Below are 12,746 nucleotides of genomic sequence, written 5' to 3'. Positions count from 1 at the left end.
CAAAGTAGGTATTTCTCAAACTAATTGATCAGTTTTGACAGGTAAAATGATGCATAGTTTTAAGGAATGTTACTGTGATGACATTCGTGAGGAAATTTAACTCAATTTTTTATTGTTGCTTAGCTTTGCTGTATTCATTTCCTTTTTACAAAGCAAACAATTTTTATGTCCTTATGTTTTTTTACAATTATTTGGAATATTGTTTATAATTTTTTGTCTAGAGTAGATCTCTTACTGATGGACCACTTGCTATCATTGGTTGTGCCAAGTGTAGCAGGATATCGCTGTCTTAGTCTTTGGACTATTTTTTTATATCTGGGTTGTTTACTGCATATGGGGAAATAAAATTATGTCTTCTGAGAGTTGTCAGGGCTTTCTGCTGTTGGTGACAGGCTCTTCTCAAGGCCTCAAATGAGGTAAAGGAACTGTGTCTCAGCCAGTAGAAAGTACTTTGCTATTTAATTAGACAATTTGGTTATATGCTGCACCATATTTTTCTTTTGAAGAGACAGTTTTAAAACCAAATGTGTGATAGTTAAAGAAAAGAAAACTATCTCTAAGCTGTGCAGAGACAGGGAACACTTCCTCTCCTAAGGAATGCTGCAATTTATGGGTGTTAAAAATGATGTAATGAGTTTCAGTAAATGCTGCAGTGAAAAACCTTGTTAAATTGAACAAAATGTATATGTTAAACTACTGTGATGCTAAAAGAGAAGTGCTGAGTAAAATAAAGCTTATTTAATGTCTTTTTTTTAAACTTCCAAAAAATACAGTGTCTGAAGAAACATGCAGGACTAGAAAGGAACTTACAGTAAATTTAAATCAAATTTTTATAGCTGTAGACAGTCACATAGTAGATGTCTAGTTGAAGAAGGATCTATAAAATACTTACTATGCATATTCACACTTACCTCATCACTATAGCAAGCTTATGCTGTAATTGTAGCTTTCAGTCTCCTTGTAAAAGAGGAGCAAGAAAAGACAAAAATAATAAATTTTTATTCAGCACTAAGTAAATTATTTCCTCTTTTTTGGAGGTTATTAACAAAAGCCTCATGTTTTCTGTTCTAAATCTACTTGATAATGATGTTCCCCACTATGTACCTTTTCATACACACAAGAGACACTGCAAATGGAAGGATTTTGTTGTAGCCAAGACTATAAATCATGCTTTCCTAAATACTCAAAATGAATGTTTTTCATTCTGTTTACAGATAACATCTTTTCAATAAAGTCCTGGGCCAAGCGTAAATTTGGATTTGAAGAGAGCAGAATAGATAAAGGTTTTGGAATCCCAGAAGATTTGGATTACATTGATTAGTGTTCAGTTGATGGCTGACACAGTTGTGCATAGTTTGTTACATATTCATAGCTGCCATTAAAATGTGAATCCTTTCCAAACAGGTGACCATCCTTTAATTTGCTGGTTTTGTTAAGGTTAATAAAATACTAAAAATATTTTTTGCTGTGTTTTTTCTTGTACTCTGTAGATAGTAAATCTCTTGGTTTCTTCTGTTAGACAGATTTAGCATGGATAGAAGTTATAGGGAATAATTACTACAAAGTCTTGAGACTGGATTTAACTCTTCCTTTGCTTAACTGAGCTAGAAGCTCTAGGGATTTATGTTTAAACGTGTTTAAGGCTTTGGAGTGGGAATAATTGGGAACAATATGGAGAAGGATGAATTTTCCCCTTATCTCACCAGTGAAATAGAAAAGAGGATAATCTTTTAATGGAAAACAGTGAGGCAGTAAGGAGCTGAGTAGAAAGGCTGAGGTCTGGTTTCGGGTAATTTTTTATTGTGTTGCCAGAACTGCTTGTAAGTTTACTGACAAAATTATATTTGTTGTTGGAAAACACTAGTTCAACAGAGCTGAATCTGTTCCAGAAAATGTATTGGATTTGACACTGAGAGAGCTGATCTGGTCAAGAGTGTATCTGCATAGAAGATGGAGCAAAGAGCACCAATCCCTTCACACCACTGTGCACCAAGATTTAGGATGTTTATCTGGGATGTGAGGGACTGAATTCAATTTACTGTTAAAAACTGAGCATTCTTGGGTTTATGCACATTTTTCAATTTTAGGTTAAAAGCACAGCCATCCAAAATAATAACAGATTATGAGCACCTCAATTTTTTGGTGAAGATTCTGAAAGCACCTCACTTTGTATCAGCTTCTGGTTTCTAGTTCTGAACAGTGCAGCAAGAGAAGTGGACAGTGGAGACTCGTGTTCACCTTCCACAGCTGTGGATTGCAAGATGGCATTTCTACTGTACAGCTCTGGAGGATTTAAGCTTTACCTTTAGGAGGCAGGTGGGCCTGCTGCAAGCTGTCACTGAGAAGTGTCTGTTTGCCTTTTATGTAACATTTGATGAGAGAGCATTGCTGAAAATGTGGCATTCATCTGGAAATGTGCTCAGAAATCTGTCTCCTGTGACCTTTCCAATTAAAAAGTTTCCTAGCAGTTCAGCACATGTTAAAATCCAAGGATTTCAGGTATGCTCCTGGCTATTGCCATCTCATGTCTATGAAGACAGCAAAGTTACTGGGAAGATAACAGGTGGAAGATTTCATCTCATAGAGATAGCATAGCAAGCTATCCATTGCCTAAGGAAAATGTATGGGATGCTCGTCACATAGGAAGATGTCATTATGCTTAAAATTGCAACGGAGATGTTCCCTTTTATGTGTTTGGAAGGACTTTATTCCTAATTTGTCCAATACTGAACACTGAGTACAGCTGCTGAGTGGTGAAGGCGTAAGGGAAGTAGGTGGTGCTGAGCTGAGTGCAGTGTTGGAGTGTTCCTGAGCGGGCCTGGCTTTTGCCCCAGGAAAGGGGTGCTGTGCAGCAAAGCTCCCTGTGGTGCCAAACCAAACTACCGATGCGCTTGTAGCTTGGGTGATTGGGTTGCTCTTGAATTTTGTGCCGTGAAACTGTAAAGAGGCAGGCTATTTTGGTTCTTTTTAGGAGATTTTTCTTGAGTCTTTTTTTGGTTTTGCTAAACACTTAGAGCGACTATTTAGTGCCACCTAACAGGTGTGAGAAGCTCCTTGGCACATCTGATAAGAGCACATAACTGCCATACAGTAGAGATGATGATGACGTCTCAAAAGACTTGTTTGTATGAAGGAGGTTGAGTGCATTAACTTACTCATGTTTTTTGCCTGTTAGAATCACTTTCATGTGGCTGACCTTCTCCTTGTCAAGGAGCCTCAGGTAATATATGATCCGTAGCAGCTCGTGCACCAAGACTTCCTCTGGTACCTGTGGGGATGAGGGTTTCTTACTCACTTTACTGCTTTGGCTACTTTCCAAATTCAAGAGGGAAACGAAGATGACCAACTATGTAAGTTTAGCTGCAATGTTGTGGCTTCCTGTCTGTAGGGTAGAGGCATTGTGGACTGTAGTAAAACCTTTAAATATAACAAATACCATCTAAATAACTGTATTTGAGGTAGATTTGCCCAGAGATAGTACAGTCAGCCAGAATGAGCTGGCTTTAAAATGTCAAACACAGCCATTATGCTTTGGACACCAAACTTAGGTAGTTCAACTGCAGGGGATTTCTAGCAATGTAATTTTCTCTAGAGTTTTGGGTTTGTTTTGCAGGTACAGAACAGACATATACATACCATTGTACTTTATTTTCTGTTCTCTCTCTTGGTGTTGGTTAGCAAACCTGGAGGGAGAATATGTCTGGTTCTCTAATGACACAATTTTAGAACAGTCAGAACAGGAATTATTCAGCTGAAGAAAAGAATGGAAGAGGTAATGCACTACCAGAAACTGATTCTTACTCCTCTAGTGGAATAGATTTATTTTGTGCTACTTCTTTGTTATTCTGGATTTTTAGCACAGGTGAATTTCAACAGGACAAGCAAAGCCAGATCCTTTCTGAGAGAAAAAGAGACAATTTGTGTATCTTGCATATTCCAAGATACTTTGAGCCTGCTGCATCTGCTCACTTTTGGAAGCTTTTCTTCTTAAAAAGATATGCAGCAGACTGTTAAATCCCACAATATGAAACCATGTAGGATTGTGTGGTTTGAGATGTGTGTTCACTTTAGTTTTTAGGAGAAGCTGGGACTTTCTTCTTCTGCTGAGTTAAAAGTCAGTAACAGTTAAAATTAATTTTCTTTCTGAGAATTTTTTGCTCTTAGCAAAAATGAAAACACTCAAGCTGATTTATTGTCCCAATTTGTATTTTCAGAGTTTTCTTGAGAAAGAATCTGAACTGTTTCTAAAGAATCTAGCAAGAAAACACTAGTTTAAGTGCTTACTTCTACTGTTATTCTTGTGGTTATGTCACAGCTATTTTATGTCTATGTCTTCCTCTTTTTCTTTCTTGTGCCCTATAGGTTTTTTTGCCCATGTAAGGTAAATGTTTTCAACTGTTACAGCTAAGTCAGGAGGCCAAGCCATTGCTACAATTCGGGTTTATAATTAAAACAGTTACTAGTGCAATGGGTGAAAATCAGACCTGCTTTTAACAGGAGTCTGTAGCTCTGAACAGTACCAGGAACAGTATCAGGTTCAGCTTTTCAAAATCCTGTGAGTAGTTTATTTTTACAGTGCTAGGCTGAGGTGTTGGATAGGCCTGCTCTTTGGGACTGGTGTTGATTTGCCACAGTGAATTATGCAGGAGAAAATATTTATGTCTACTTGATCTACTAGGAAACCTTATATATTTAAAGAAATGTGCTGATTGTATCTGCCCTTTCATTCCATTCGTCCTTGTCTTTTATCTTGCCATCCGCATGCTCTCTACAACACCGAGCATCAGCTCTAGGACTCTATTTACGGTACTTGCAGAGTGTTAAATCTTAACAGTCACAAAGGTTTAGGTTTTGACACAAGTCAGTTGCTAAGCCTTTCATTAATGCATCATGTAAAATGTCATGGCTGTTCGGGGATGTATTAAAAGGGAAAATCCGGGCTCTGACACAAATGGCACAGTGATGCTGCAATCATGTGACAGGTAGAACTGAAACTTCTTGGGAGAATGAGGGGAAAAGAAACCCAGTTTGTGATGGTGACTAAAGAACTTCAATGCAAGAGCTCCTTAGAGAGTCCTTCCGTTACCCAGGCATGTTTCCACCAGTCAGGTGATCTGGTTGGTGCTTATATTCACCTTGTTTCTTTTTAGAGGTAAGGTTTGTATGATCGTATATTTCTGTCATTTATCTTCTCCTTTTCCCTCCCACTGTTCTTAAGTTAGCCAGTGATTTCAGCTAAGTTTACTCTGAGGGGCCCTGGTACAAACTCATAATTTATCTCTTCTGTTTGGCTGCCTGCCTGATAAATACAGGCTTTCCCTTTCCCACCTACCACTTTTGGGACCTGAGAAGGTGTAGAGCATGCTGGGGGTGGGAGGAGGGAGGAAAGATGGTGATGGAACATTACATGAGGGTCTGGCAGCATTGCTGGGCCTGAGATGGGATTGTTGTGTGCATCCTTTCAGTGGGAAGGAACAGGTGACTTCAACAAGTGAAGTCCTCAACTAACCTCGGTGTCACACATGATTGGGTTCTTCCATGATGGCAGTAGGGAACTGCCAGCTAGACACAGTTCCTGTGTAAATATTCTTGTGCCTAAGGACTCTGCCTCCTCAGCTTCTTTTTCTCCTTGTCCCATTTATATTTTCCACCCCTCCACTGTCATTTCCCTTTCAGATCTGCTTGTGGCAAGCACGTAGGCTGAGCAAGCGAAGCACTGCAGTCTGTACAGATGGTTGTCTGTCTTCCTCCTCCTCCTGCTGACACTGCTGTCAGCACACACCTTCCAGTGCACAGGCACACGGGAAGGGAAGCATCTCTCTCTGTGTTAGACTCGTCTCTTTAAACTGTATGCACAGAAGGTTGCATGTCAAGAAGACCAGGGAGCAGAAGGATCTGTGAACACCACCACAAGCACCACTGAACTTCTCAGTGTCACTTCAGACTCTTTTATAACGCCTCACAAGTGAATGAACAGTTTTTATGCTATGTGGTGGTCGCACCTAACCTAGTTAGAAAAATTTTCCTTACAAAAAAAAGTTCCTGCTGAAGTGTTTATAAGGAACAGTTTTTAAGCAAAACCTGCTGGGCAATTTTCTGTTTCCAGTATTTGATGAAAACCCAAGTTATGCTGAGAAAGGATGAGCCTTTCCCTATGAAAAATTTAATTTTAAAATATACTCCAGCTTTGTTTAAAAAAACCTTACTGGACTGGCAACCAGTGCTAAAGTAAATCCTGTAACCCATCCAGGGGCCACCTTTTTCCAGGTGAGATTATTAACTTCTGCTGTGCTGCTGCTGCTGAAGCAGCAAAAGGAAAAGCTATTTAAAATTACAACTTCTAGAGAAAACCAGTGATTGAAGAGGTTGTGTTTGAATAGAAAAAGGCCTGAATTACCATCTGCATATTGAAGCTGTGTCTTACAGGGATCCCACTCTACCTGGACACCTTTGATCATATCACCTTCCTTCAGGCTGCACCCACCTCACTGGCATTTTGGAGATGGGATTTTTATGTTGAGATGAAAAAAAAAAAAAAAGAAAAGAAAAAAAAAATCCTCATTTTTTGCAGTCTACAATGAGAAAAATTATAATGCTTTCTTTCTTTCTCTTCCTGCTAAGAAAAAAAAGGGGAGTAAAAAAGTCAATCACATGCTTTCTTGCATTATCATTACTAGCCATGCAAAATAATGCCTCTGGCTGATTCCTAGCATTCTGGAAGATTTTTGAAGGAAGCTAAAAAGTCAAGTTTTCATACTTTGTTTTCAGTTTCTCAGAAAAAAATTAATTATCTATTGAATCATATTTTTTTTCCTTGTTATGCTGTTCTTACTCAAAGACATACTCCCAATGGCATTAATGCTTTTTGATTTTGGTTTTTTTTGCATGGACATAATTAATCATCATAATAAACTATATTCTTCTGCAGGCTTTTTTTTTCTCCTGAAATATATTCTAGGCAACATCCTTTTCACTAGGCTTTTAAAAGTCAGTCAGCTCCTGAGATGAGTGATTTAAAAATCAAAAATCGAGGCTCTGTAGCCTGTTTGTTATTCCAGTGACTACTGATGCTGTACCTGCCTGAAGAGGATATGTAAAAAAATAACATAAGGAAGTTGTACCAAGAACTCCAGAACACCAGTCTCTGTATCATCTGGTGAAAGGCAGGAAGCCTGGATGATGTGTTCCATTTTTGGTGTAACTACCATCCAGAGGCTCAGCGAATGAGTAATTTTTTTTTTTTTTTTCAAACAAAGCAGCTTCAAATCCATCTTTGCAATTCATCAGCTTTTTCTGGTACTTTCAAGCTGCTTATAGAAGTTACCTTAGATTGGAGGTGGTAAAAATGAAAACAGATTCACAACCAAAACTTCAAAATTTAAAATGTTATGTTCAAAATTGGATCTCACATTGTTGAAGCTGTCTTTTTGTTCAACAAAATAAAATCTAGGAGCCCTTTTCTTGTCATAAACTGTTTAAATCATTAGAGAACTGTACAAACCTAAGAGAACCGTGCATGTCTGGGTAGGAGATATGTCTTCACTCTTTCAAGTAGGCATGATCTAAAATCTGCATTTTGGGGTTCTGGTTTTCATGCTTGTTCTTTCTTCAATGCTTACACTGGAACTAAGAGAATTTTCTATTAAGTAGCCTTTACTGCTATGCAAATTTGACTGATAACTGGATAGGAACATGGAGAAATGAAAAAAGAAAATTTAATGTCTAAATTTTTGGTTCTTTTTAGACTTTTCCCTTGTCAGTCTTGAGCCAACAGAGTGGGCATTGTCTGACCTCTGGTTTGAACTAACTTCCCAAATCAGAAAACCATAAATGAAAAGTGTTGATTTCTGACTTGATTTTCTATACCAACTCCCCAGCTGCATCATCCAGCTTTTGATAGGGATCAGATAGAAAAAACAATCGCAGTGAGTTTTTGCAAAGGTTTTTTGGCTTTTTACTGTTACTGTTATTGCCTGGCATGTCTCTATCCTGAAATAGGGCGAGAGGGGGTAAGGTTCACTGCTTAAAAAGCACAAGTAAGATCTATGATGGTAGTTCCCCTCTCTGCCCTTCTAGACCGCTTTATTTTTGACAAATTTACCCTAACAAATGCTTATCTTGGCAAGTGAGTGGTCAATAGTCGTACTCTAATATAGGTGCTTTCGCATCATAAACTAGTATGCAATAGTGCAAGCAATAATTTACAGTTAAATTAAAAAAAAAATTCTGAGGGCCAGGCTTGCAGGTGTACTACGGAATTACTGAAAGGAACGCTTTGATGTCAGGCTACTGTCTACTTTATCATGGAATTCTTTTTTTCAAGGTAACATATTCCAGAAGCTTTAGTTTCATACACCATGCCAGTGCTAATTGCACAGTTCTGTCACCTCTTGTACGAACAGCAGCAGTGATAGTGGGACACATCGTCTTAGCTTATTAGAGAAGTTTTGCCAGGAAGCCAGCGGAGAATGATTCTGCTCAGAAGGCTCCGTCTTCTTGAAAAAGAAACATTTCTGCATTAAAGTCCTTACAGTTTGCTTGATTTCTGAGTACTTCAAAAAGCATCTAGATCTGATTAAATATTTTCTCATCAAGCCTGGGGTTTGCCTCTTGTCTTTGCTCCACCTGACAGGTGTCATCTTATCTTGGGCTTGAGCCGTTAGAGGCTGGCCCAGGAGCTGGGGCAGCGAGGTTGTTCTGCAGTGCTGCAGGTGGCTGTGAGCAGAGATACTGCTCCTCAGCTGCTTGTGTGCACAGAACAGCCTCCTATCTGGGAAGCTGGAAAGCTCTTGATAGCTTTGCATGAAAAATATTTGTGGCAGTGCCAGTAGAACCTTATTCCCTTTATTTTAGAGCTGCTGTTCATTTATTTCTCTTTTCAAGTCTGTGGCCAGCCTCCCATCCCTCAGCCTTCATAGTGCAAGGAGAAGCAATAAAAGTAAAATATAAAGTAAATGAAAAGCAGACCAAAGATGAAGTGGATGAGTGGGAGAAAAAAGCCTCATGACTTCTACTCTGAAGTCAGCATTTTAACAAGAGAGAGAGCCTGCTCCCTGCACTACCTTGGGTAGCAGGCATTTCTCAGTTTGCTTTGTCTGTGTGGCAGCCGCAGGAATAAGCAAAATTGGTGACTGTAAAGGCACCAGGAGTGCTGCCCTCCTAGATTCAGCCAGTCCTGTATGCCTTTGGATTTGACAACTGAATTTTCACTCTGTTCCTTCATAGTAGAACTGAATGACAGAAGAAAATTACAGCCTGCATGAATTGCAGGCTGAACTTGAAAAGGTGCTCACCTGTCTCTGGTTTTCATATGCTGAGAGATGCAGTGCCACACAGCCTGGCTAAACCTGGGAGAAGCTTTTGAGCCCCATATTCATAGCTATGAAGGTCATCAAAGTACAGCAACTGGAAGCTGTGACTCTTACATTTAGCCCTGCCATTCCATGCTGCTTTGAAATGTATTATTTTAGTTCTGTGGGTCATCTGGTCAGGTTATCGGTTCCATTAGGGGAATGGGATGCTGATGGTTTGCCATCCTTTAAAATAAGCTCTGTACCATAAATGCTTTCTTGTTATTCTCAAAATTGGTTTCCATGGTAACTCCGTCGCTGGAACAATCTTTCTGTTGATGAAAAGGAGGAAAATAATTTCCTTTTTAGGCATCCTCTGCTCAAAATTCACTTTGCGCTTGAACCCTGTTTTGCCTCTAGGGAATCAGGATTCTTATCTCCATTCACCTCCACCAAGTGTGCTCAAGGCTTCACCCCTACAATTTCCTTCCTCCACTCCTTTCTGCCTTTCGAGTTTAAATCATTACTTTTTGCTTCAGAGATAAAAATCGGTGACGTTTGTGCTCCAGAATTCCTTGACATGTCGCTTCTCTCTTAACCTTCTGGCCAAAGCTTCTTGAGTTGCACCTGATTTTTATGAGAACAGAATAACTTTGCTGGAGTGCTCTCCACAGCAGTTCTGGGAGGCTGTGTAATTCAGGATGCTGTGGGATATCGAGCTTCTCACCTTTCCCTTTTTATTGCTTGTTTTTACAGCTCAGCCTCAGGATGCCTTTAGCCGGAGCACCAGATGCCAAGGCACAGCCCGGTGATCTGTGCTATAGTGTGGAGCTTCTCTTGAGGAAAACCTGTGATCAGAGATCAGTCACACAGAGACTGCAAACAAGTCTTGAACTCTTGTGTTGTAATGTCTTGCTGCAGAAACAGCTTTTGGTGTCAAAACAAGACACAAGAGGCAGCTTTAGCTTTAGCTTGCTGTGTGGAAAGGTAGCCTCTCTGCAGCATCAGGTGGCTTCAAGGCTGAATAGCTTTTGTGGAAAATGTGCTTCAGTCAAATGCCACTTAAAGTACAGTTGCATTGCAGCCTGGCCTATGGAAGGCCCCAGCCTGAACACATCTTTCCATGAACACCATAAAGAAGTCTTGCTAGTTTTTTTTTCTTGAAATTAATTACATTTTACTTATACCTCAGTCTTACCTGCAAACTTAGGGAAAGATCTTACCCCACAGTGCAATTTCTCAACTGAAGTTTTCCTAGCATGCTTTAAGCACAATGCAGCATCTTTTGCTCCTGGCCCCCAGGCAGGTTATTGAGCATTTTTCAACATCTGCCTGGACATCCCTGGGGGTTCAGAGTGTAGCTGTGCTAAATGCCATGTGAGACATTTGGGCATCTGTGTCTCCTCAGAGCTTTTCAGGAGACCAAGTTCTACTTAAATCATTGGGAGCCTAAAAATCTGTAAGTTAGTGTCAGATGGACACTTCCCTACCAGATGGATTAAAATAGATAAGGGATATTTTGTGAGGGTTTTTTCCCCCCCATTTTTCTGTTGTTAAGGACAGCAGGATTGTAAATCATCCTTTTCTGCAAGAGCAATTGAGCCTGGTTTAGAATACATCAGGAATATGCAAACTAGATTAATGCAATTTTGTTTACTACTGCAAGGGCCCAAAATACATTGGATAGGATTTGAAGTCTCAACAGCAGTAGATTTTGGTTTTTTCCGTAATAACTGTTTTTGGAGTTGACAGTAGTGTCATGTCTTTTTCCAGTTTGAGAATTAGTCTCATCCACATTTAATGCTTTGGAAAGATGTATGCATAACCTTCAATTACTAAAAGCAGAAATTGAAATAAACCAGATTTCAAGTTTAATCCATTATGCTTTCCCTATGTTTTCTTAATTGGGAGTGTTTCCTAGGAGACTTAGAGGTGAGTTTGCATTCTTTTCCTTGAGAAAAGAAGCCTGAAGCATCCTCTGTTTTCACATGCTTGTCATGCTAAGTATAATAAAGAAAATCTTTTGAATTTTTCCCAAATGGATAGAATTGGGTGCTTAGGTTTGGCTAAAGCTAAGGAAGATAGCCCAGCTCTCCAGCTGAAGACTAATGAGTTGCATAAAAACTAGGTGAGTCCTTTTGTGGGTTGAGTTAGAGTATGTCCTTGCAAACTCCTAACCTCTGGTTCTTAGGACTATGAATTGTGGGGGAATATAAGATTCTAACTTTTTACTTTGTGTTTTTCTGGTTACTTGCACAAAAAATTTTCCTTTTAGAAATATCAGCCTGTCCTCCTTGCTATTGTATGTCATGTTAAAATAAATATATAAATAATTTCAGAACATTTTCTCCTAGGACTTTTTTATGGTGTTTTTTTTTTTTTTACTGTTGCTAAGTTAATTACTTAGTGAATACATTTAATTGATTTTGATCATCCATAATTGTATGGCCACAGACAAATCCAAGCAGTGAGGTACCAAATCAGAAGTCTGCATTGGGTAGTGATCTGTTTCTTGATATGCTCAATTAAGAGGAAATAAAATATGCCAACAGACAATGTAATTCCTTTAAGGAGCATTTCTAGCTTGAGTGGTAACAAGCTTATACATCTGTATGAATTAGTGTCCCTCTCTGTCTTTGTAATCCTCTAGTTCATGCTCTTTACACATGGCAATTGCGAGACCACAAATGTATTTTCAGGCTGAACCTTTCACCCTTTTTTTTTGCCGTAGGAAAAACAGTTGCATCCCTCCTTTTGGTGTTTCAGGGAATCATGATAGCGATTAAATTGCCTCTTGAGATTCCTATACTACCAGTTTCTAGCATATCTGTAAAAGAATATTCTTAGCATCAGTTCTACTTTATGATTCAAGGTATTTAACCTAATTTTGGACCAGAAAAAAAGTCAGTTGGTAAGTTTGGGGATTTTATCGTACTGATGAGTGCACACGTAGGTGCTCCTGGATATTAAGAGCTTGGAGACTGAGAAGGAGGTACCAGGGCTAACCCCATGTGTTTGCAGTACCTTGACCTGGGAATGTGAGTTTGATGAACCACCCCTCCATAGCAGGAAGCACTCAAAGGGAAAACATGGGCAGATGCTGGCACTGTGGCATTGGGCTTCTCCTTGTGTGAGATATGGGGCTCTGTGTGGTGGTGCAGGCTGCTGGAGCAGTGCTGGATAATGCCTGTGGGGAGCTAAACCATCCACTGGCATTCTATCCTGGTTTTATTCTTCTGGGAACTGCTAAACTGAGCAATATTAGTGGTGGGTGAGGAAATTCCCTGTCCCACAGGCTCCAGCACACAGCTCTAACAAGCCTGCACTGTATTTCTGGCTGTATTTATTTTGAATTTGCTGCTCAGCTTTAATGACTGAATAGATCTTAAAGCTGGAACAAATCTGCAAGCGACAGGGCCCTCAAAGTGCCCCAGAGGTGCAGCAGCAGTGCTCATC

At 39.5% G+C, this 12,746-nt stretch overlaps 1 protein-coding gene across 1 annotated transcript in view; it reads left to right on the top strand.

The window, feature by feature from the left end:
• Nucleotides 1–1,452, top strand: part of MND1 (meiotic nuclear divisions 1) — a 41,250-nt gene extending 39,798 nt beyond the window's left edge. The window contains exon 8 of the mRNA XM_021530216.2: nucleotides 1,215–1,452. Coding sequence (XP_021385891.2) covers nucleotides 1,215–1,321 — 107 coding nt within the window. The 3' untranslated portion in view covers nucleotides 1,322–1,452. The remainder of the gene's footprint in view (nucleotides 1–1,214) is intronic.
• Nucleotides 1,453–12,746: the final 11,294 nt, after the last annotated feature.

The sequence above is a fragment of the Lonchura striata genome, chromosome 4, assembly GCF_046129695.1.
Source record: "Lonchura striata isolate bLonStr1 chromosome 4, bLonStr1.mat, whole genome shotgun sequence".
NCBI lineage: Eukaryota > Metazoa > Chordata > Aves > Passeriformes > Estrildidae > Lonchura > Lonchura striata.
The sequence above is the reverse complement of the archived record's forward strand: the minus strand, read 5'-3'. Positions and strand labels throughout refer to the sequence as shown.